The 22,319-nt window shown below is 46.6% G+C and overlaps 1 protein-coding gene across 3 annotated transcripts in view; it reads left to right on the top strand.

Annotated features, from left to right (window-relative positions):
• Positions 1–21,646, top strand: part of CUL1 (cullin 1) — a 93,276-nt gene extending 71,630 nt beyond the window's left edge. For all 3 annotated transcript variants that reach the window (XM_079149315.1, XM_079149314.1, XM_079149316.1), the window contains exons 10-22: positions 7,998–8,105; positions 8,183–8,289; positions 10,671–10,719; positions 10,999–11,130; positions 11,934–12,051; positions 13,038–13,114; positions 13,421–13,552; positions 15,914–16,006; positions 18,677–18,724; positions 18,801–18,883; positions 19,386–19,491; positions 19,981–20,094; positions 21,103–21,646. In XM_079149315.1, the coding sequence (XP_079005441.1) occupies positions 7,998–8,105; positions 8,183–8,289; positions 10,671–10,719; positions 10,999–11,130; positions 11,934–12,051; positions 13,038–13,114; positions 13,421–13,552; positions 15,914–16,006; positions 18,677–18,724; positions 18,801–18,883; positions 19,386–19,491; positions 19,981–20,094; positions 21,103–21,183 (1,248 nt within the window). In that variant the 3' untranslated portion in view covers positions 21,184–21,646. The remainder of the gene's footprint in view (positions 1–7,997; positions 8,106–8,182; positions 8,290–10,670; positions 10,720–10,998; positions 11,131–11,933; positions 12,052–13,037; positions 13,115–13,420; positions 13,553–15,913; positions 16,007–18,676; positions 18,725–18,800; positions 18,884–19,385; positions 19,492–19,980; positions 20,095–21,102) is intronic.
• Positions 21,647–22,319: the final 673 nt, after the last annotated feature.

Genomic DNA, 22,319 nt, shown 5'->3' with positions numbered 1-22,319 from the left:
TGATCCTGTTGCACAATTTTCTTAATGTGTTTTTGGATACGGTTTGCCAATATTTTGTTAAGGATCTTTGCATCTGTATTCATCAAGGATATTGGTCTAAAATTTTCTTTCCTTGATGTGTCTTTTCCTGGCTTGGGTATGAGGGCGATATTAGCTTCATAGAATGAGTTTGGTAGGGTACCCTCCTTTTCTATTTCCTGGAATACTTTGAGAAGTATTGGAATGAGTTCTTCTTTGAAGGTCTTGTAGAACTCGGCTGAGAATCCGTCTGGTCCTGGGCTTTTCTTGGATGGTAGATTTTTAATGGCTTCTATTTCATTTCTTGATATTGATCTGTTTAAATTGTGTATGTCCTCCTGGTTCAGTTTGGGAGGAGCATATGTCTCTAGAAATTTGTCAATGTCTTCAGTACTTTCTATTTTGTTGGAATACAGATTTTCAAAGTAGCTTCTCATTATGTTCTGTATCTCAGTGGTGTCTGTCGTGATATTTCCTTTTGCATTATGTATTTTAGTAATTTGAGTCTTCTCTCTCCTTCTCTTTGTTAGTGTGGCTAAGGGTTTGTCTATTTTGTTTACTTTCTCAAAGAACCAACTTTTTGTTTTGTCAATTTTTTGAATAGTTTGTTTTGTTTCAATTTCATTGATTTCAGCTCTGATTTTAATTATTTCCTATCTTCTACTACTTTTGCTGTTATTCTGTTCTTCTTTTTCTAGGGCTTTGAGCTGTAATGTTAGGTCATTTAGTTGTTGACTTTTCATTCTTTTCTGGAATGTGCTCCATGCAATGAATTTTTCTCTTAATACCGCTTTCATAATGTCCCAGAGATTTTGATATGTTGTATTATCATTCTCATTGACCTCTAAGAATTTTTTAATCTCCTCCCTGATGTTTTTTGTTATCCATGTTTCATTCAGTAGAATATTATCTAGCCTCCAAGTGTTGGAGTAATTTCTGTTTTTTGTTTTGTCATTGATTTCTACTCTTAGTCCATTATGATCTGATAGAACACAAGGCAGTATCTCTATTTTTTGCATTTCCTAACGGCTGCTTTGTGGCATAACATATGGTCTATTTTTGAGAAGGTTCCATGTGCTGCTGAGAAGAAAGTGAATCTGCTCGTTGACGGATGGAATATTCTATACATTAAGTCTAGGTTATTGATTGTGTTATTGAGTTCTATGGTTCTTTGGTTGGATTTTGTTTGGAAGATCTATCTAGTGGTGACAGCGGTGCGTTAAAGTCACCCAGAATTATTGTGTTGTGGTCTGTGTGATTCCTGAAATTGAGAAGGATTTGTTTGATGTACAGGGATGCACCATTGTTCGGGGCATAAATATTTACTATCGTTATGTCTTCCTGATTTATGGTTCCCTTAAGCAGTATGAAATGTCCTTCTTTATCCCTTCTGACTAACTTTGGCTTGAAGTCCACTTTATCTGATATAACGATGGAAACCCCTGCTTTTTTACTGAGTCCATGTGTGTGGTAGGTTTTTTCCCATCCTTTCACCTTTAGTCTGTGGCTGTCTTTTTCTATGAGATGAGTCTCTTGCAGGCAGCATATTGTTGGGTCTTTCTTTTTAATCCATTCTGCCAGTCTGTGCTTTTGATTGATGAGTTTAGGCCACTAATGTTCAGGGTTATTATTGAGATATGATTTGTATTCCCAGTCATTTGGCTTATTTTTGGTTTTTAAGTTGGCTTGGTTTCTCCTTCGAGTGGTTTTTCTCTAAGGTAGTTCCTCCCTTTGCTGACCTCCATTGTTGTTTTTCATTTCCTCCTCATGGAATATTTTGTTGAGAACATTCTGTAGCACAGGCTTTCTATTTGTAAATTCTTTTAACTTTTGTTTATCATGGAAGGATTTTATTTCGTCTTCAAATCTGAAGGTTAGTTTTGCTGGGTATAGGATTTTTGGCTGGCACCCATGTTCCTTCAGAGCTTGAAATATGTTGTTCCAGGCCCTTCTAGCTTGTAGAGTCTGGGTTGAGAAGTCAGCTGCTATCCGTATTGGTTTCCCCCTATATGTAATCTGGTACTTTTCTCTCGTGGCCTTCAAAATCCTATCTTTATTTTGAATGTTAGGCATTTTCATTATAATGTGCCTTGGTGTGGATCTGTTGTGATTCTGTGCATTTGATGTTCTGTAAGCCTCTTGTATCTGATTTTCCATTTCATTCTTCAGGCTTGGGAAATTTTCTGATAATATTTCATTGAATAGGTTGTTCATTCCTTTGGTTTGTATCTCTGTGCCTTCCTCAATCCCAATAATTCTTAAATTTGGTTCTTTTCATGATGTCCCATAGTTCTTGGAGATTCTGTTCATGATTTCTTACCATCTTCTCTGTTTGGGCAACTTTATTTTCAAGATTCAATATTTTGTCTTCATTGTCTGAGGTTCTGTCTTCCAAGTGGTCTAGTCTTTTGGTCATGCTTTCCATTGAGATTTTTATTTGGTTTGTTTCCTTCATTTCAAGGATATCCGTTTGGTTTTTTTTTTTTTTTTTTTTTTTTTTTTTTTTGAGAATCTCTATCTCTTTGTTGAAATGATCTGTTGCTTTCTGCAGGTGCTCTTTCAGTTTATTGGTATTATCATTCATTGCCTGCATTTGCTCTCTTATCTCATCCTTTGCTTTGCGAATCATCTTAATCATGTATAATCTGAAGTCCTTTTCTGACATTTCTTCTACCATACTGTCTTTGGATTCTATTAATATAGAATCTAGATTTGTTTGGATCATTTTCTTCCCCTGATTTTTCATGTTGTTCATGTATCTTCCCCTCTAGTAGTGCAGATCTCTGGGGGTATTGCAGATTTCTCCCTATAGGCTTATAGTGGCCCTATAGATTTCTAAAACCCTTTCTTTAAGGGGAGATCAATATTTGCAGTGCCCAATTCAGACACTATGCAATCCTAGACCAAATAGCCCCTGTGGACAATAACAAAATTGTCATAATATACAGAATGAGTTCAAATATTATCTTCAGTAAAACAAACAGATTTGCAATAAGGTCTGCAGTTTCTAATGGAGGACAAAGAGTATGCAGAGGGATGTAGGATGTAGCTGTTAATGGGATAAGAAAAGAATATACAGGAGTTCTAGATAATAGAAAGGATGAGAGTGTAATCAAAAGAAATTGGATAGTAGCATGCAAAAAAGGGAGAAAGAGACTCTGAGGGAACAGGTAAACAAAAGGAAAAGAGAGCAAGAAAAGTAAAGAAATAAAAACTTAAAAATTTTCAATAAGGAAAAAAAAGAAAATCTACACTATAACAGTCATATAGTAATGAAACCTCCCAGTGTTCAGTAGCCTGCTGCATGAGAGGTACCTGACAATGAGCTTCAAGCCTCCAGCAGGCGTCTCAGGATGGGATTTGTCCCACCTAAAGATTGGAGCTACGGCTTCCAGGATTATCCAAGATGGCCGTTGTGGTTTCCAAATATGTTGGCAAATGGGGAGCTGCAGCCTAGGGTGTGGCCATGGTCAGCTGGAGGTCCTGGAGGTGGGGTGCTGGAGTTTGGGTGTGTTTGGTGTGGTTGTGGGATCCTGGAGGCTGGGTGCAGTCTGTCTGGGGTCCCCGTGATAGGGCACAGTCAGTTGGTCTTGGGGTCCTGGCGGTAGGGAGCAGTCAGTCCATGTGAGGGTCCCAGAGGCAGGGAGTGATCGGTAGAGCTGAGGGCTCCTGTAGACGGGGCTCAGTCAGTCTGGCCAGGGGTCCTACAGGGCCTGGCTGTTGTCTCAAAATGGCAACAGCCACGTGTAATCACACCTGCAGGTACTGTAACAGTGAACTTCCAGGCAATAGCAGGTAGCTAGTGCTGCACTGGCGGTCGCTGATCGGGAGGTGAGTTTCGTGTGTTGGGTGATGGATAGGTGTAAGGCAGGCGAGAGGCAGGCAAATGGGGGATGATAGGCACCGGACAGTGAGCAATCTGCACTCAAAAAAGGCGTTGATATGCTGGCAGACTGCAGGTGATCCCAGCAGACAAATGGGGTGAACACCAGGGCATCAATAAGCAGCAAAAACTTCCTCACCAAGAAACAGATATCCTCTGCTTGAAACTGGAGTTACGGAGTGATAAGGAACGCAGCCTCCCTCCAGTCCGCCTTCTTGGATCCAGAAGGGAAGATTTTAATCACAAGAAAACTCATTATAGAAGTATTTTCCCTCCCAAATCAGTCTTTGCTACAGCAGACTAAATTTCAGTTGAAACCCTGATGTGTATTTGCAGGTCCTTAAGAGACCCCTGTTGGGTTCGAGGCCAGTGCTGGGCCTTCCCTGTCATTGAGCTGGACAGCCCACTACTCCTGCACAGCATCGTTTCTGAACTGGTTTGCTCTTCTCTGAAGCATGTTCCCCAAAGAGTTACTTATTCCTTTCAGCGAAGTCAGTTTTTCCTGGCCAACCTAGTTCTGCTTTCAAAATTTCAGCGTTTTTACCTCTTCACTGCGCCCCTGAATGTAGTGCTCTTAGAGCGTCAGCATTGTCAGGTAATCTCAGAAGGCTGGGGAAGGTCTTCAACCTTACCTGGGTTGGAGGACAGTAAGGTGTGAGCCAGGACTGGAGGAACAGTCTGGAAAAAATACGAGCCCATAAGGCCATGTGGCTGGGATCAGGAAGTAGTAAATGTTTATCAGAATCCAGGTAAAGATCAAAGGGTTATTAATTATGGTCTGAGACTAAGTCTTGGTCACAAGAGGAATATAAATGGTCGAAGCAAAAAAAGTGGTAGACGCAGGTAAAACGAGACTGGCCAGCATGTCTGCATTGCTGGTATCTGTCTCTGTTCACCGTGGGAGGCCGGCACCGTCCGAAGGAGGCAGCCTGCTTATTGAAAGAGGTGAGGTGACAGAAAGCCCACCAACTTAGAGTACCAAACGATTTGTGAGGCCTCACATTTATCCCCTCCACCCGCCCACCCCTGTGTTTGTGCTTATTAGTCAGTATCAAAATGAATCCTGTATCCCTGTACGCTCAGACTGGCAGGGGGTACACCCAGAAACGTGGTGCGTTGTGAGGACAGTCTGCATGCAGTCAGCATTACCTGCTGTACTCTGCAGTTGAGTTGATGGTTTGTGTTTATCTTGTGTATTTTCTGAAACTCTGGCTTCTCTTTGTTTTATATTTAGAAAAAGTTACTTCAAAGATCAGGTGCTTACGGGGAAGAAGATATGCCTCCAAATAATTGTGTGATGTGTTTGTTACTTCATGAGATTTCATTTCTTTTCCCTAATTTCTTCTCAAAGAAAAATTATGCAGAGGTAAGGACCATGAACAAGGCCCTATTCGTGTGCTGTTGTGCATCTGCTGGTGTCCACACCACGTCAAGATCTGCTCTTGTTGGCTCCTGTGCCCTCCATGGTGGCTCTAGGGAAGTGCAGGCTTCCAAGGACTGTTCAGATCTGTTACTGGCTGGGAAACGCCAGTTTACACGCGTGAATAGTGAGGGGTGCTCCCTCGCCTGCAGCACCTGGGATGCTAGGCAGGATTCTCGAATTGCTCTGGGTCATTTGTGAACTATGTGGATGTTACAGTGGTACTCAGGGTCACAGCGGACCTTCTGAAATCATATCTAACAGTATATGAGCTCCCTGGCACCTCTTTGAATGCCATTTTCTGGACACCTTGTTAGGGACAGATAAGATAAGAAGAAGTCATGTGAGACACTCCTAAGTGTATTTCTCTTTGTGAAATCATGCTAAGCACCAGACAAGTTACAGCAGCTTCACTGATTTTGCCCAGCAAGAGGGGCAGCCGTCAGCAGTGGCTTGCGCTAGGACTGGGGCATTATGTGGCAGGGGAAGCCTGTCTTGGAAGTTCAGCGACATCTCTGAGAAGCTAGGCAGGGGGTCCCCACAGATAAGCCTCAGTGGGTCAAAACCAACCCACTGTGAGCACAGACCTTGAGTGATAGAAGTTTCCACTGAAAGGCAGGCTGAAGAGCCGGGCCTGGGACCCTCAGGAAGGAACCACGTTAGTTGTTAGTTATGTTGGCTTAATTTTAAGGACGAGAGGAAACTAGATAAGGGTGTTATAATAATGTTGGAATTGAGCCGGGCACAGTGGCACATGCCTGTAATCCCAGCAGCTCAGGAGGCTGAAGCAGGAGGATCACAAGTTCAAAGCCAGCCTCAGCAACTTAGCGAGGCCCTAACTCAGTGAGACTCCATCTCAAATAGGGTTGGCACTGGGACTCAGTGGTGGAGTGCCATGGGTTCCATCCCCAGCAGCCCCCCCAAAAAAGAGGAAGGAGCATGTACCACTTAGAGGTGCTTTGTGCTGCCCCCTTTAACACCAGCTTCACAGAACAAGGAGGGAGCTGCCCTCCACCGGCAGTGGTTGGCTCATGCTGCGTTGCTGCTGTTTTGACATGTCCAGATGGGTGGTTATCAAATGCGCTACCTCTCAGGATCTTGTATGATTTTGTCAGTAATTTTATATTAACTTCCCTTTTAAAGTTCTTTCATCACCTGTGATATATCCAGTAGAGACCATATTTCCATTTTATTGAAGTTATAGTTTATCACAATGTTTTTCCCGATAGCAACATTGCTTTCTTGTACGGAAAGCCTCTGGAACTTGTAGTGAATACTTTTTCTGTAATGGGGTTATGGCTTTTACTAGTTACCCATTGTTAGTTAAAAACAAAATGTTGTCAAAAATGTAGAATGAATAGAATTTGGGCTATTCTGGTTCCTTATTCCTGAACTCTCCAGATTAAGGTCTCAGGACTTCGAAGACTTTGGCAGAGTCTTTCAGCCCCAGGCAGCTCGGGGCTCTGGTTTGTGAGGGACAGTCAGGAGCCCTAGCTCATGCTATGACTGACCTGCCCCCTCTCCCTGCTGGGCCATCAGGCCACCCGAGGTCTGGCATCTCGGCTTGCTCCGTGGGCCTTTGCCCTTCTCCAAGCTGTGGAGAACATGTCCAGCTTAGGTGCCACCTGCCTGGTCCTTGCCGTGCTCTGCTGCCACTTGGCCCTTGGCAAGATGCTTCTCTGGTTTGATTTCTTCACCTGTAAAGTGGGGATAAACCAGTCTCCCTGCTTGAGAAGCACCTGCGAGCCTGTGTCACATGCTGGGCTCTTCCTGTGACTCCTCAGCTCTGTCCTCTGCCTCCTGTGACTGCTTCCATTGCATCCCCATGCTGCCCCCTGGCTGAAGATCCCTCGCCCCAGTGCTTCCCCGGCTGTACACCTAGACCCGGTGTGTGGCCTGCAGCCGCCATTGCCAGACCAGCCGCCATTGCCAGACCACGGTCTTCGGGTGGTTCTGGCCTCCCGCCCTCCCCGCACGCCTGCTGGCCCCCTCGCTGAATTCAGGATTGGTTACTGGCTGATTCCAGCCAAAATAAAGTACAGAATTTGAAGTTTTAACATCAACAACAAAAATGACTTGGCAAAGCTGTTACTTAGAAAATGTTTAGCCCAAAGGATTTATTTTCTTTCATAATATATATATAGCAGAATGTCCTATGTGTTTCAGTGGATGTACCAAAAGTTGTGATCATATTTGTTAATTTGTTGGAAAATGTGTACAAATCTTTAAGATTTGGGGTTTTTTGTTTTGTTTCGTTTTTTTTTTTTTTATTTGTGGTGGTGGTGCCGAGGATTGAACCCAGAGGTGTGCTACCACTGAGCTGCATCCTCAGCCCTTCTTATTTATTTATTTTATATTTTTTAGTTGGCAATGGACCTTTATTTTATTTATTTATATATGTGGTGCTGATTATCGAATCCAGTGCCTCACACATACTAGGCAAGCGCTCTGCCACTGAGCCACGGCCCCAGCCCCTTCAGCCCTTTTTATTTATTTATTTTTGACTTTTTTGTTTTTTGAGACAAGGTCTCACTAAGTTGCTCAGGCTGGCCTTGATGTTGCCTCAGCCTCTGGCGGAGGACAGCCTGCACCACCATAGCTGGTTAGAGTATTTTATTGTAGCACAGTAATGTGCAGTTGAATTTGCGACAGCCATCTTTTGTTTCTGTTCTTCAGGACCCCAAAATGTATGTACAGACAGTGCTGGACGTCCATAAAAAGTACAATGCCCTGGTGATGTCGGCGTTCAACAACGACGCCGGCTTCGTGGCTGCTCTGGACAAGGTGGGTCTGTTCCTGTGGCGATCCTGCAGCCCACGTGGACAGGATGCTCTTCTCTGACTGTCCTCTCTGTCTCACAGGCGTGTGGTCGTTTCATAAACAACAATGCAGTTACCAAAATGGCTCAGTCATCCAGTAAATCCCCTGAGTTGCTGGCGCGATACTGTGACTCCTTGTTGAAGAAGAGGTATCAGCCTTTGTGTTTTTGCTCGTGTGCCTATTTAGAATTTCAGCTTTTATATGAGGAGTTAAAATCTACATTAGCAGGGCTGGGGAGATAGGTCAGTTGGTAGAGTGCCTGCCTCCCGAGCACAAGGCCCTGGGTTCAATCCCCAGCACTGCAAAAAAAAAAAAAAATTTACATTATAGTCCACGTGGATTGAATTTTAATGTTTGTACCTTTTGAGAAAGTACCTTAATGATAACACATCATATTTCCAGTTGAAAATCTGCACCAGCTCCCACAGACTGTTTGTGGAAAGCAGAAGCCCATATATTCTGTAGTATTTTGTTATTCTGCATACTTAAAGACATTATTTTCACTTGATGAATTTGTCTTATTGCTATTTCATAGTCTTTATTTTTTACTCGTTTTATCTCCCACCGGGTACTTTCCCTAATCTTATTTAGGATTTATGTGTATTCGGAGGTGGAGGCGACATAGTCAGATGTGCTTCTCTCTCCTCCTTGTGGCTTGAAGTTCTCACTGATCGTGTCCGTGTGTCCATGTCTTCGTCCCCATCCTGGTTTCCCTCAGGTTCTCCTTCCCTTCCACATTTCCTCCCAGATCAGAGGTGCTCGAGGTTTGCTTCACCATCCTGAGTGTCACATCAACAGATGTTCAAGGTGTTAATGAAGGGAGACAGTTCCCTTCCGGCTCTCTGTTGGGGTAGTTTACCACACAACCAAATTGTACTGGTTTGATATCAGTAAATTATTCTTAAAATAGTCCTCTAAGGCTACATGACCTCATTATAAAAAATCCAAAAGTCCAAGAATACATACACATACCAGCATAAAAAGACTAGAGACAAGTCCCACTTAAGAGAGTTGCAGCCAGGCGTGGTGGCGCATGCCTGTAATCCCAGCCACTCAGGAGGCAGAGACAGGAGGATCGCGAGTTCAAAATCGGCCTCAGCAAAGACGAGGCGCTAAGCAACTCAGTGAAACCTTGTAGGGCTGGGGATGTGGCTCAGTGGTCGAGTGCCCCTGAGTTCAATCCCTTGTACCAAAAAAAAAAAGAAGAAGAGAGTCTCAGAAATCTTAAGTTTCAGCAAACCAGACTGGTCAGTGAACTGAGGAATCGTTCCTGGAAATGCAGTATGTGTAGCCTGAAGGCGTGAGCCCCGCCCAGCAGGAGCAAGCCTTGAGGTTTCCAGCCCTAGCGGGAGCCTTGGGGAAGCCCCGTGGGCTTTGTGGTATAGAGTTGGGGAAGCATTTAGTAAGGGTCAGTATCTCTCTCTCAAAATCAAAATCAATTAATTTTAAAGAACAGCTCTACTCACTTCCCCGCCCTGCCCCCCACAAGCACCGGGCAGTCCCGCCCGCCCTGCTTGCACCACGCTGGTCTGCTGCAGCCTTTCAGCCGTTCTCACCAGGTGCACTAGTGCCTGCTTCCCAAGAATGACAGAGGGCTTGGCACTGGAACGCTTCCTGTGACCTGTGTCACTTTTTTTAGAATGTAACGTGACTAAGTAATTTACCCTAGGAGGTTTTCAGTTTACTGGGCAGAAGCTTGGCGTCCTTTTTAACCCATTGTCTTTTCTAAATGGCCCTGATCAAATCTACAATGTGTCATCAGTTAAATTTCCTGGAACAGACAGGGGCAGAGAATTTTCTAGAGCGTTCCTTTAGTGGGCACCGAGTGACTGTCTCAGGAGCAGCTGCCTGACCTGCCAGCGAAGCCCAGTCATTTCTGAGCTGAGTGCTCTTAAGTTAGAAACACCTCTTCCGAGCTCATTTGGAGGCTCATTCGTTTAATGTGAATTAAGAGGCTTTGTTTATAAACGTCCAGAAACATCTTTTAAGACTTATTTACCTTACGTCACCTGTGATTAGTGTTTGTCCGAAGAATGAATGAATCTGCGGTTAAGGGACAGTCGTCTTCTGTAGATAGCACAAAGGGAAGGCAGCTCCGGTCATTGTCTCTGTTAGGCCACCCAAAGGAAACTGTCTTTTAAGTTTTTCAAAGCTAAGTTAAGCAGTAAACAGCTGTAAATAGAAGTCAGAACAGTGAAGCACGTTTACTGATATTTAAATAGGATTATCTTTAAGGAAAGCTTCATAGTGTTTTTCCTGGGGGCTTTTTATAAATATCTCCTGTTGGTGTTTCCTCTTGTATATTCTAGAGGATTCCTTCAGGGTCGTTCTTTTGTGGTGGGTGTAAGGCGGCTTGCTCGGTTGCCTCAATGAGGAGGGCTCACCCTCCTGCAGTCTGATCTGGCCTGATCCCAGCAAGCCGATCCCTTGAGCGCTTCCTCCAATCTGGTGGGGTCATTTGGCCAAGTGGTGCTTGCGTAAATGCCTGCTTGCTTGTTTTAAAACCCAGTACCTTTGTTAAAATTTCAGTTCCAAGAACCCCGAAGAGGCGGAACTAGAAGACACACTCAATCAAGTGGTAAGGCGTTCTTAACCACCTCTGCTTCCCGAGTTGTTCGTAAGGCTGCTTGTGTTGGGAAGTGGTTTTCTTTTGAATCTGTGGTTTCGCTCCTTCGGTGGAGGAATTGCTCTCCTGGTTGACACTAAGTCTAGGCCACTTCCATGTGCTTCTGTGGCCTGGCGGGAATGCTTAGTGCCAGAGCTCTGGGGCGGACTTTGCCGTCTCACTGGGCCCCGGCCTGTGACCTGTCGCCCTGAGAACGTGCTTCATGAGTGCGTCCTCTCGTGGCTTTGTCAGATGGTTGTCTTCAAGTACATAGAAGACAAGGATGTGTTCCAGAAGTTCTACGCAAAGATGCTGGCCAAGAGACTGGTGCATCAGAACAGCGCGAGCGACGACGCCGAAGCGAGCATGATCTCCAAGCTGAAGGTGAGTCCAAAACGCGAAGCCAGTCGGCTGTTCGCCGGGTCATCAGGGGGCCATGGAGCTGCACCACGTGTCTGCCACTCCACTGCTGGCCTGAGCCGGCGTGGCTGTGCTCTCTGCCGAGTTCTTCATTCTGCCCTCTGCCCTGTCCCTGGGTGTGTCAGGACCACCAGACTGCCCAGGGCTGCCACACATCTCGGGGCTTGTTTCACTTGGCCTGGGATTAGGGTCAGTGGGGTCTTTGCTCAGACACCAAAGCCAACACCATAGACCAGGGGCTTTGGAGGTGGAAGTCCAAGACCAGGGTGCTGCCAGCTGCCTCCCGAGCTGCAGAGGTGCCTTCTCTGTGTCCTCAGCTGGCAGAGAGCAGGTTAGAAGCTCCCGCGTCTCCTCCTAAGAGGACACCAAGCCTGTCACCCAAAACAATTGCCCTAAAGGCATCTCTCCAAGTACCTTGGCAAAGGTGGCTCAAGCCTCAACAGGTGCACTTTGGGGGAGACAGCTCAGGCCACAGTGTTGGGATCATGTCATCTCCGCATCCACCTCAGGGTGGGAATGCCATACCCTTGGGTGCTGAAATTATGGTATGGTGTGTATGAAGATTTCACTGTGTGACATGTACAGTCTTATTTTTGACACTGTAGTAACTTTGATCATTGTGTTTTTATACCATAAAACATAACGTTATTGACTTTGGTAGTGGTTTGTTATAATTCAGTTATATCATGCTGTGATTTCTCTGAGATTGCCTTGTATGCCTTGATATTTCTGTGCCAGTTAATGAGACAGTATCTGGATTCTTTCAGCAAGCGTGCGGTTTTGAGTACACCTCCAAGCTTCAACGTATGTTCCAGGACATTGGTGTGAGCAAAGATCTGAATGAGCAATTCAAAAAGCACCTGACGAATTCAGAACCTCTGGACCGTGAGTATCAAGGTTTCCCTGCAGGCAGGTTCTTTGCAGCTGAAGAAAGAAATAACAGTACTGTCATTAGCGACAGTGGCAGGTGCTCTGCTAGCCATTCAGACTGAGTGGCAGGAAGTTCTCCCGTGTGCCAGGCTGCCCTCCTGACTCCCGGGTCCCGCAGCCTCTGCGCCTGGCTCACCTGGGGCCAGCAAGTGACTTCCATTGGGGCTCAGAGTTCATCCCCACACAGATGAGGGATGCGTGGGCTTGTCTGTCTTGTCCTGTTTTGAACCTTACATTGGATCCATCCAGAAATTTGTTGTTTTTAGAAATTTTTTAGTTTACAAGGAGCTCACTTGGCCTAGAGAGAGGGAGCCAAACTCCATGCTGTGGCTTCAGGTCAGAGTGAGTTAGCACAGACGAGGCGGGCGACTCAGCCCCTCAGAGGAGGCAGTCGGGGGTCTCGCCTTACAGTCTTGCTCTGATGGTGGGTGGCAGGCCTGTGCCAGCGATGCCAGTTGATGTCATGTGCTGACCGTGCTAACCCTTCGGGAAGCTTGGCAGTTTTGCCAGTGGGTTTTCTGCCAGGTGGCAGAAACTCCTACTACAATTAGGGGTGACATGGCCGTCTTGGGGTCTTCCCCAAGCGGTAGACAGGGCAGCTGCTACTGGCTGCGTCAGTGTCCTCGTGCGTGGGCTGCAGTGCCAGGCCTGGGACACAAGGTGGCGACTAGACTGCATTATCCGTGGCAGAAAGACGCGGGCGAAGCACAGCGGCCCAGGGTGTCGTGCCTCTTGGGCAACACCATGGAAAGCTCACACCCGTGGCTCTTCTACCTTTTACTGATTTTAAATGAATAAAATGTTTGTTCGATTCTTAATTTATATTCAAGCAAGATTTTTCATTTAACATGTTTTGACATAGAGTGTTCCGGGTCTGTGGGAATGATGGCATGTTCTGCTTGTAAGACTAATGGTGTTTTTAACTGTTCACTCCCCTGCAGTGGACTTCAGTATCCAAGTCCTGAGTTCAGGGTCGTGGCCCTTCCAGCAGTCCTGCACATTCGCCTTGCCCTCCGAGGTAAGCATGGCTCTGTCCTCTGCTCTGTTTGGGCTGACTGCAGATGGAGAGGGCAGCGTGCCCTGCTGGTGTGGTCCCTCCTGCTCAGCCACTCTGTGCTGTCTTAGGGCCTGGGATGAACACCTGATGGCACATGCTGGGCTCGAGTGGCTTTCCCCTTCAGTGCGTCCAGAACCTTCCAGGAGTCACATCTGGCCCTGGTGCCTTGCTTTGGTGCTATGGACCTGGGACGGTGCCTTATGTAGCAGTGCTGACTGTAGGATGTGGTGGGGTATGGGGTCCACACAAAGCTGCTCTTTTATCCAGTTGGAACGAAGCTATCAGCGGTTCACAGCTTTCTACGCCAGCCGCCACAGTGGCAGGAAATTGACATGGTTGTATCAGTTGTCCAAAGGAGAATTGGTAACTAACTGCTTCAAGAACAGGTACACTCTGCAGGTAAGATCAATTTCTTATTCAGAAAGTAATTTTTAAAAAATTTAAATGAAGATGAGACAGATTAGAAAGGGATATCTGGGAACTTGGGCAGCAGACTCAAGAGTTGAGCTCCTGTGGAACAGCGCAGGGTGAAGCCCAGTCACCGTGGGCAGAGAGGCTGTGCCCAGGTCTTGGCTGCGGTGCCAGCAACTCTGAGCTCAGTTTACCTCTCTGCCAATCGGGGATGTTAGTGTTTATTTTTCAGAAATGGTATGAAAACTCACTGTATGTCTTCATTAAGTATTTGGCATGGCTTCTGCCTGACACACAGTGAATGTTCAGGTGGTAGCTTAAAAAAACTGTAATTTCACATATTTAGTTCTGATACAGCTCGTTTCCTTTAACTGAGCAGTTTTTCGTTACTAATGACCCTCAATGATTACAACTGTTCTGAGTACTAAATAACTATGTAATGATAATAATAACCATGTAGTCATGTTTTGAGTTTGTAGATGAGGAAAGTGAGGTCCAGTTGATTTTACTGACTCTTCCGATTCTAGCTTACTAGGTGGCACAGCCAAAATTTCAGTTATGGCTTTTTCCCTTTAAAATGTCCAGGTTCTAGCTGGGTACTGGGATGCATGCCTATAATACCAGCAGCTAGGGAGGCTGAGGCAGGAGAATTGCAAGTTCAAAGCCAGCCTCAGCAACTGAGTGAGGCCCTGAGCTACTCAGAGACACCCTGTCTCTAAATAAAATATAAAAACCAGACTGGGGCTGCAGCTCAGTGGTAAAGCACCCCTAGTTTCAGTCCCTAGTACTGACATAAATAACTCCAGGTTCTTCACCAACTTTTGTATGTGGTGGACTTCACAGTAACTGCTTATGTAATCTGTCTGACCTGGTTTTGCTGTGAGCCTGTAAAGATAATTGCAAGTCTTTTTTAATGTTAAGAAACTTTGAGGACTGGGGTTGTGGTTCAGTGATAGAACACTCGCCTAGCATGTGTGAGGCACTGGGTTCGATCCTCAGCACCACATCAATAAAGGTATTGTGTCCATCTACAGCTAAAACAGTTCATATTAAAAAAAACAAAAAGGAAAGAAAGAAACTTCCGAATGAATTCTGCAGACTCAGGCTGTTCATTAATTTAAATTTAAGGAATATTATTCTGATCAGATGGTTAAAAATGTATGATGTTGTATCGTGCTGGTTTCAGAGGTCTTTGTCCCTTTGAGGGTGTATTACTCTACAATCAGAAGTTTGGTTTGTACATATGCTAGAAAAATGCACTGTGGAACCCAGGGCGTCATGCTGTGCTTGACCCGATGGAAGCTTGGCCTAGGGTGCATCTGCCACGTTAGGGTGGCCGAGAGCAGGCACAGCTGGAATGCCAGTCATGTGCTCTTTCCCTGTCCTTGTATTTTTATTTAAGGTAGGGTCAAATAAGTTGCTTTTTTCCCTGTGTTCTTTTTTTTATTCTTTATTTTATATCATCTTTCTTGAGGTCATTTACAGATAATAAAAGGCATGCATCTTAAGTATACAGTTTGAAGAATGGCAAATGAAGACACCCATTTGTAACCACACCAAGACAACAGTCCTTTAAGATTTGATTTGCTTTTGGTCACTGCCATTAAAAAGATCATGGAAGTACCTGCTCCGCAGGTACCCTGATCAGTGCCTTGGGAGTGGTATCTCAGAAGCCTCTTAGAGGCTTGTTCTTCCTTCTGCCCTTGGAGAGTCATTGCTGGGCTCTGAAACAGGCACACCTGGTCATAGTGTGTTTCTCTTAGCATTGACTGAGGTCTTGCCAGGCAGGATGTGGGAGTCCCGTGCATCATGTGATGCCCTGGCACAGCCTCGGGAGCTGCTGAGGCGACTCGGGTGGGTCCTCGGCCACATCGGGCTTGTCTTGCCTTTTCACTGGATTTTTTTTTATATGGTCATAGTAAAGTGCTTAGGATAAGAAATAAAAATTAAAGAATTCATTATGCAGGTTTTATGTCAATATTATACCAAGACATAATTTCCTTCTCGTAAGTACAAAAGCAAACATGAAGGTTTACATTTGATGTCTCTGTGAACCAGGTGCACAGTGTGTATCTGAATGGTGTGGGTGTGTGTAGAGCGTGTATTTACATAGACAGCACATTTGCGAAGGAAATTCAAAATCATTTTACTGTTCGAAAAGGTAGGAAATTACTTGCCCTTTAGGAAAATGTGTTAAAAGTGGCATTGCAACACTTTGTATTACCTTTAAACAGATCTGCTATAGTTTTTGCATGTTTGAAGAGTTTGTTTCATAAAATTTATGCTGTTTGTGTGGTTTTTCCCATTATTTAAATTCTTCTTCTCTTTCTTTCACATGGGGCCTCAAAGGCATCCACATTCCAGATGGCCATTCTGCTCCAGTATAACACAGAGGACGCCTACACCGTGCAGCAGTTGACGGATAGCACGCAGATCAAAATGGTAGTCCTGCCGCCCACGGCGTCTTTGCTGTGTCCGGGGGCCATTCTTTGTTCTTGTAGGTGGGGGCAGACGTGGCCAGGTGTCTGATTGGAAGTGGAGGGTTGCTTCATAAACATGAATAGGTCGTGTTCTGGGAAATCTGGTCCCAGCGGGTGAAGCACGAGGGGCCAGGAGACTGAGGAAGGGCAGGCGACGTGAGGAACTTAGAGATACGAGTGTGTCTGGGTGGCAGCAAGACCTCGGACCCCACGGTTAGGACGAGGAGGAGGGCATGTGTGATGGTCAGGCAGCCGTGGCTCATCCAAGCCCAGTGGGTCTGGCTTATCTCAAGACATGCCTCGTTTTGGCAGCACCAGGGTCTGGGTCGCCCCGAGGGCTTGTCTGGTTCGGCCTTGGCTTTGGAGTCTGGGGAGAACAGGCGAGGTCTGCGCGCGGCAGTCGTGGTGGTTGTGACTCACCGTGGCTGTAGTCGGTCGGCTGAATCACAACCCTGTGGACAGAACACCCACCCCTGACAGGCTGTGCTCGCCATTTGACTAGCTCTTAACCTCTTTTCAACTAGACTTTTCTTACCTAGATTAAGTTTTCACTTAATTTTAGTAGTATTCTTTCCATTAAAAGAATGGAACTTATTGAGACATATTTTAAATACTATAAAAATTCACATAACATAAAATTCACCATCTCGGAGGTTGTTAGTGTGTTCACAAGCTTATAGAACCATCACAACTATCCAGTTCCAGGACATTTCCAACCTGAGACACCTGCCATACCTGTTAGCAGTGGTGGCACTGACCACAGAGGCGTGGATTTATTTCCTGGATCCTCAGTTCTTTGTAGTGATCCCGTGTCTCCTTAGGCCAGACCACACTGTCTTGATCACTGTTGTTTATCGTAAGGTTTGAAATTGAGACCTGCAACTTTTTTCTAATTTTTCAAGATTATATTGGCTCTTCTGAGGCCCTTATATTGTCATATGAATTCAGGATCAAATTGTTCATTTCTACAGAAAAGGGACAGTTGAGATTTTGACAGGGATTACACCAAATCTGAAGATTGCTGTGGGGAATATTTCCACCTCAGCAGTTTTGACTCTTCCAGTCTGACCATTCGATTTCCTTCCATCTGGTTAGGCTCTCTAGTTTCTTTCAACTGTGCTTCATAGTTCTCAGTATGTGAGTCTTGCATTTATTGTTGAATTTATTCCTAGATGTTATTCTGACACTATTGTGGAATCTTTGTCTGGATCTCACTGATTGCTCATCGCTAGTGTCGGCTGTCAGGCGTGGATCTCACACCTTGCTTGACTCACTCACTAGCTTGAATCACTCGTGGGGGTCTGTAGGGTTTTTAAATATCATCTGCGGATACAAGTTTCAGATTTCAAATTTTTGGATTTGGGATGCTCAACCAGTACAGTCTGTGTAAATATTTCAAAATCTAAAACATTCTGAAATTTGAATACTTCTCCCCAGTATTTCAGAAGAGCGGTTCTCAGGCCTTGTTTTCTCGAGGAGTTTTGTATTATAGTCATAAAGGGTATCTGCTGTTTCCTGGTGACCGTTATCTCATTTGGGGGTCAGGTTAATATGGGCTTATAGAAAGTGAGGAGAGTCATTTATTTTATTATCATTCTTCAAATTTGTCCCACGTACATCTCAGTTTCTGATAACCAGATGGTTTACTCTTTGGTATGTAGGAGTCTTTACCACTTCCTCCATCATTGCATCAGAGTGAGGAGACTGAAATTCAGTTGGAGGCTAAGGTTCCCTCCCCTGCCACCACTGCTGCTAGACATCTTTTCTGATCAAGGCCATTCCAGTCTTTACTCATTTTCAGTATCAGAATACTTGTGGCGCTGTGGCTGTTCTCTTCCCTGCCCTAGCCGTAGTTGGCACTTCGGGCCAATTACTAGACTAGAAGCCTCTTGACCTGCCTGCCTTAGCTGTGTATCTTCAGGCCAGAATGGTCACCCATTATAGTGTGGGCAGGACCTTAGTTCATGCATGTCAACAGTCCAGGGAGTGGTGGGGTGCCCAGGCTGATGGTAGCCTTAGGTTCCAAGGGATCATAAAACTGGGAAGTGACCAGACCATTCACTGTTAGGGATGAGAGGGCACACAATGCTTAGGGTCACCGAAGCCAAGTTGGCAGCAAGTCACCTGCCACTGTGCCCCGCCTGTTCATGAGCAGAACATTTTTGTCCAGTCCTGCTGGAGTGTTTGGTGGGTCTTTGTCATGGTGGGGTGTGTAGCTCCATGGTGTGAGCACTCGGTTGGCACGTGCAAGGCCTGAGGTTTATTCTCAGCATCACAAAATAAAAAACAGACTCCTTTTGCAGTGAGCAGTGTCTAAGATAAGCTGTCAGGCACGTAAGAGGGGAAAGTTTCCTGTAGCTGTAATGGAAGCAATGAGCTGTGCATTGTTTTTGATACTTACTTGTGACAGAACGGTTATTGTGACCAAGGGATAATTCTTCTCTTCCTAAGGGTGGGAAAGTAATGAATTAGAGCCCCTCTAAGAAGCACTGTTTTTCTTCCTCCTCTGGACACATTCTTCTTTTGGGACAGTCATTCTGTGGAAGGATGGGCTATGGGATTGCCGTGGTGGCTCCTGCAGACGACAGAGCCTATTCTCTTTAGCTCACTTTCTTCCTCTCTTCGATTGCAGGACATTCTGGCACAGGTGCTGCAGATTTTGTTGAAGTCGAAGTTACTGGTACGTTTGTGCACTTTGTACGCTCAGCTAGTCGCCTGGTGCTGAGGTCCTTAGACTCATGGTGGTTTCCCTGCAGGTCCTGGAGGACGAAAACGCAAATGTTGACGAGGTGGAGCTGAAGCCGGACACCTTGATAAAGTTATACCTTGGCTATAAGAAGTAAGGGAAGCCACTGAACAGCTGGGCCGAGAGCAAAGGTCGAGGCCCTGGCCCTGGGGTTTGTTTCTCGGTATTACAAACTGAGGGAGACTGCAGTCAGCGCAGGGCTGGGTGTGGCCAGCCCCCAGCCTGCGCTGGCCTTGGATTCTGTTGGCACCCTAGATGCTTCATTGGATGCTGAGTTTTGTTCTTTTCCTTATTTGGAAAATGCCTTTTTAAATGACTCATCTAGAACATTTGGGCCTGTATGTCCAAGTGTCTTGGTTTCATCTCCTTTGGGGGCACAGATCAAGAACCTGGATGTCCTGTGGTAATGTGTTGCCACTAGTTGTCCCTGTTACAGGCAGAGCAGGAGGCCACCCATGATGTCACACGTGGTATTCAAGGAGGACATTTGCCAGCCAAGGTGGAAGGCGTGTCACCCCCTCAGCCCTGCCTGGGATGAGGGAGGCAGACCACCTCTTGGGAGAGAAGTGATTGGGTTCTTCGGTTTTCTTGACAGTAAGAAATTGAGGGTTAACATCAACGTGCCGATGAAAACTGAACAGAAGCAAGAACAAGAAACCACACACAAAAACATTGAGGAAGACCGCAAACTCCTGATTCAGGTGACTGAACGCGGCAGGGCTGAGGGGCATGCAGTGATGGCCATTGGCTGCCAGGATGCCACAGTTCTGTGATGGCCGGAGATGAGAGTCCTGGAGCCAGGCCTTGGTGTCCAGGGATGAGGTCTCGGTGTCCCCAGGCAGCGTGGCACAGCCCTCTGGCCCTCAGTGTCGGAAAGCACATAAGCGCAGCGGAGTAAACAAGACGAGAGGGAAGGAGAGCCACTTGAGGGGAGGACGGCAGCGTCCGTGGCCTCAAAGACTGTTGTTAAGGTTGTCATGAGAGCCAGGCATTTAACGTTAGTTAGGGGAGAGTCAGAAGGTGGGCAGGTGGAACTGGCTCCCCAGCCCCTCTCAGCTGCAGGACACCTGTGCCGTGGGAAACTGCATCTGTGCGCAGACGCAGGATGTGGGCAGCCACGACGCGGTCGCCCTTTACTCCAGTGCTCAGCTTGGCAGCTCACGGCACCCATTTGCATGCTCTGTTCGCAGGCGGCCATCGTGAGGATCATGAAGATGAGGAAGGTCCTGAAGCACCAGCAGCTGCTCGGCGAGGTCCTCACTCAGCTGTCCTCTAGGTTCAAGCCTCGGGTCCCAGTGATCAAGGTACCAGCACGCAGCAGGCGCTTCCCCCTGGCTGAGGAAGAGGGATAGGTGGATTAATTGCTGGCTCATGGAGGAGGCGGGCACTGGCTTATTCAGGTGTAACAGAGTTAAACAAAAGAAGTAAATCGATGTTGACATTTTCTTGAAATCTTTATACAGAGAAGCACACAGTAAGTATACAGCTGGGCGATTTTTTAAAAAATGCAGTTGTGTCATTGGCACCGAGACAAGCAGTAGGTCACCAACATCCCAGAAGACCCCCCACGTCCCCACCCAGCCAGAGTCGGCCGGTACCTTGCTTCACCCAGCAAACCACTGTCCGTCTGACCTCTCACACCGAGGCAGCCCGCCTCGTTTCGAACCACAGAAGTGGTTTTGAGAACACGTTGCTCCGTGTCCAGTGCAGGGGCCGTGGAGGCGGCAGCGTCCAGCAGTTGCGCATCCGCCTCCTCCCCGCCCAGGTGTCCGCCACCTGAGCACACCACCTTCGTTCCTCTTGCCTACTGTTGATTGACATTTGGCCTATTTCTAGTTGAGCTTGTTTAAAATAGAAACTTAGCAGGTCTTTCCTCTTCTGAAACCACTTGGATAGGTCGTAGGCCGGGAGAGGCTCAGAGGGTGGCAAGGAAGGCGCCTCCCCAGCAGTCAGGAGGCCACGTGGCTCCCGGAGTCACTTCAGCACAGGTGCCAGTGCGCCTGATCTCCTATGAGACCGAGTCCCACCCAAGAGGCAGCCAGACTCTGCTAGAAAGGGAAGTCCCAGAGGTTCTGCGTCCCCTGGCACCAGTTGCCGGGGGCGGTGGAGGCTCCAGGGCTGGCTCTGGAGAGACTGAGTCACCAGATGTGCTGAAGGGATTCCCCCAGGGAAGGCAGTGTCCGCGTGCCTACGTGTAGAGTGTGCTGAGCTTTGGAGGCAGGGTGGGCCTTGGTGGGGCAGTCTCTGTTCTGATGGTGACTCGTGTTTTTCCTCCCTTTCGCTCCCTCTTCCTCTTCTAACATAATGCCCAGAAATGCATTGACATTCTGATTGAGAAGGAATACTTGGAGCGAGTCGATGGTGAAAAGGACACCTACAGTTACTTGGCTTAACCCTTCTAGAAGGGTCTGCACGACCCGCACGCAGCAAATGAATAGTTCTGATGGAGAGATGGAAACAAGTTCATAGCAGCCAGCCTGCCGCCATTTGGACCTCCCTTTTTAAAACTGAGACCAAGACTCCCATCATCTGGTCTCGGATTTACAGCAGAACTGCTCAGGACTGATACATTTCAAGTCTGTAAATACGGACACCAACGCCATTTAACCTAATTTAAGAACAGAGGGGAACTGAACCTTTCATGCTGAGGGCTGCATGCTACTGCGTTTAAATCCATACATTGGCTACCTGATTAACAGCTGTCGTCCAAGGCAGCGCCTGTAATGTTGGCAGCACTTTGAGAGCAAGTCTGAATGGACCCACGTGTAATCTGCTATGAAAAACCATTTGTATAGTGTGTTTCATTTTTTAATGTGTGAAAATAAAGAAAATTAAAGGATTTCTGTACAAGTTGCATTTGGTTTTGTTTTAAGTTTTACTAATTTCTATATGTAAATAAAAGATATAATGATTGTGCAAATGTATATTCCCAGTGTCTTCCTGTAGTCTCAGAGGGCTGCATCCTGGATTGAGAACGGAAGATCTTACCAAGCTCCTTGTAATTTGTTTAACACTCCTCCTGTGACTTGAGCGCAGCGTGAGCTTCGGTGACCACAGGGCCGGCTGGCTGACCCTGTGAGGACTGCACAGGTCAATCCTCTGCTGAGGGCTAGACTGTCACTGGGAAGCAGAGGAACTGAGATTTGGAGGGCAGCTAGCCAGGGCTCTGTGGTGTCCCATCTCCGCTGCCAAATCTGATGGGTCAGCAGGACACGATGAGTTAGGGGCACCACCCCCTCTTCAGGGAGGATGGAGTACTGGCCCCAGCACGTCCCCAAAGGAGACCTCAAACTGGGCTTCAGACTGTACACCCAGCTGGGGCCAGGTCCTGGGTGTCCGCCACCCCTCAGCGACTGCTGTACCATCTGCTCCTCACTAGCTTCCTCCTTGTTCCTTGTCTTCAGGTCTGGTTTTCGCTCATTTCCTGGCTAGAAGAATGGAGAGGACATGGCAGGCGGCTCCCTAGCCAGGCTTCGCTCCATTACTTCCGTTTCCTCACGGAATCCCAGAACGTCGTCTCAGGTTTTTT

Source organism: Sciurus vulgaris, assembly GCF_902686455.1.
Source record: "Sciurus vulgaris genome assembly, chromosome: 8".
In the NCBI taxonomy this organism is placed as follows: Eukaryota; Metazoa; Chordata; class Mammalia; order Rodentia; family Sciuridae; genus Sciurus; species Sciurus vulgaris.
This window is presented reverse-complemented; position numbering and strand designations above follow the sequence as displayed.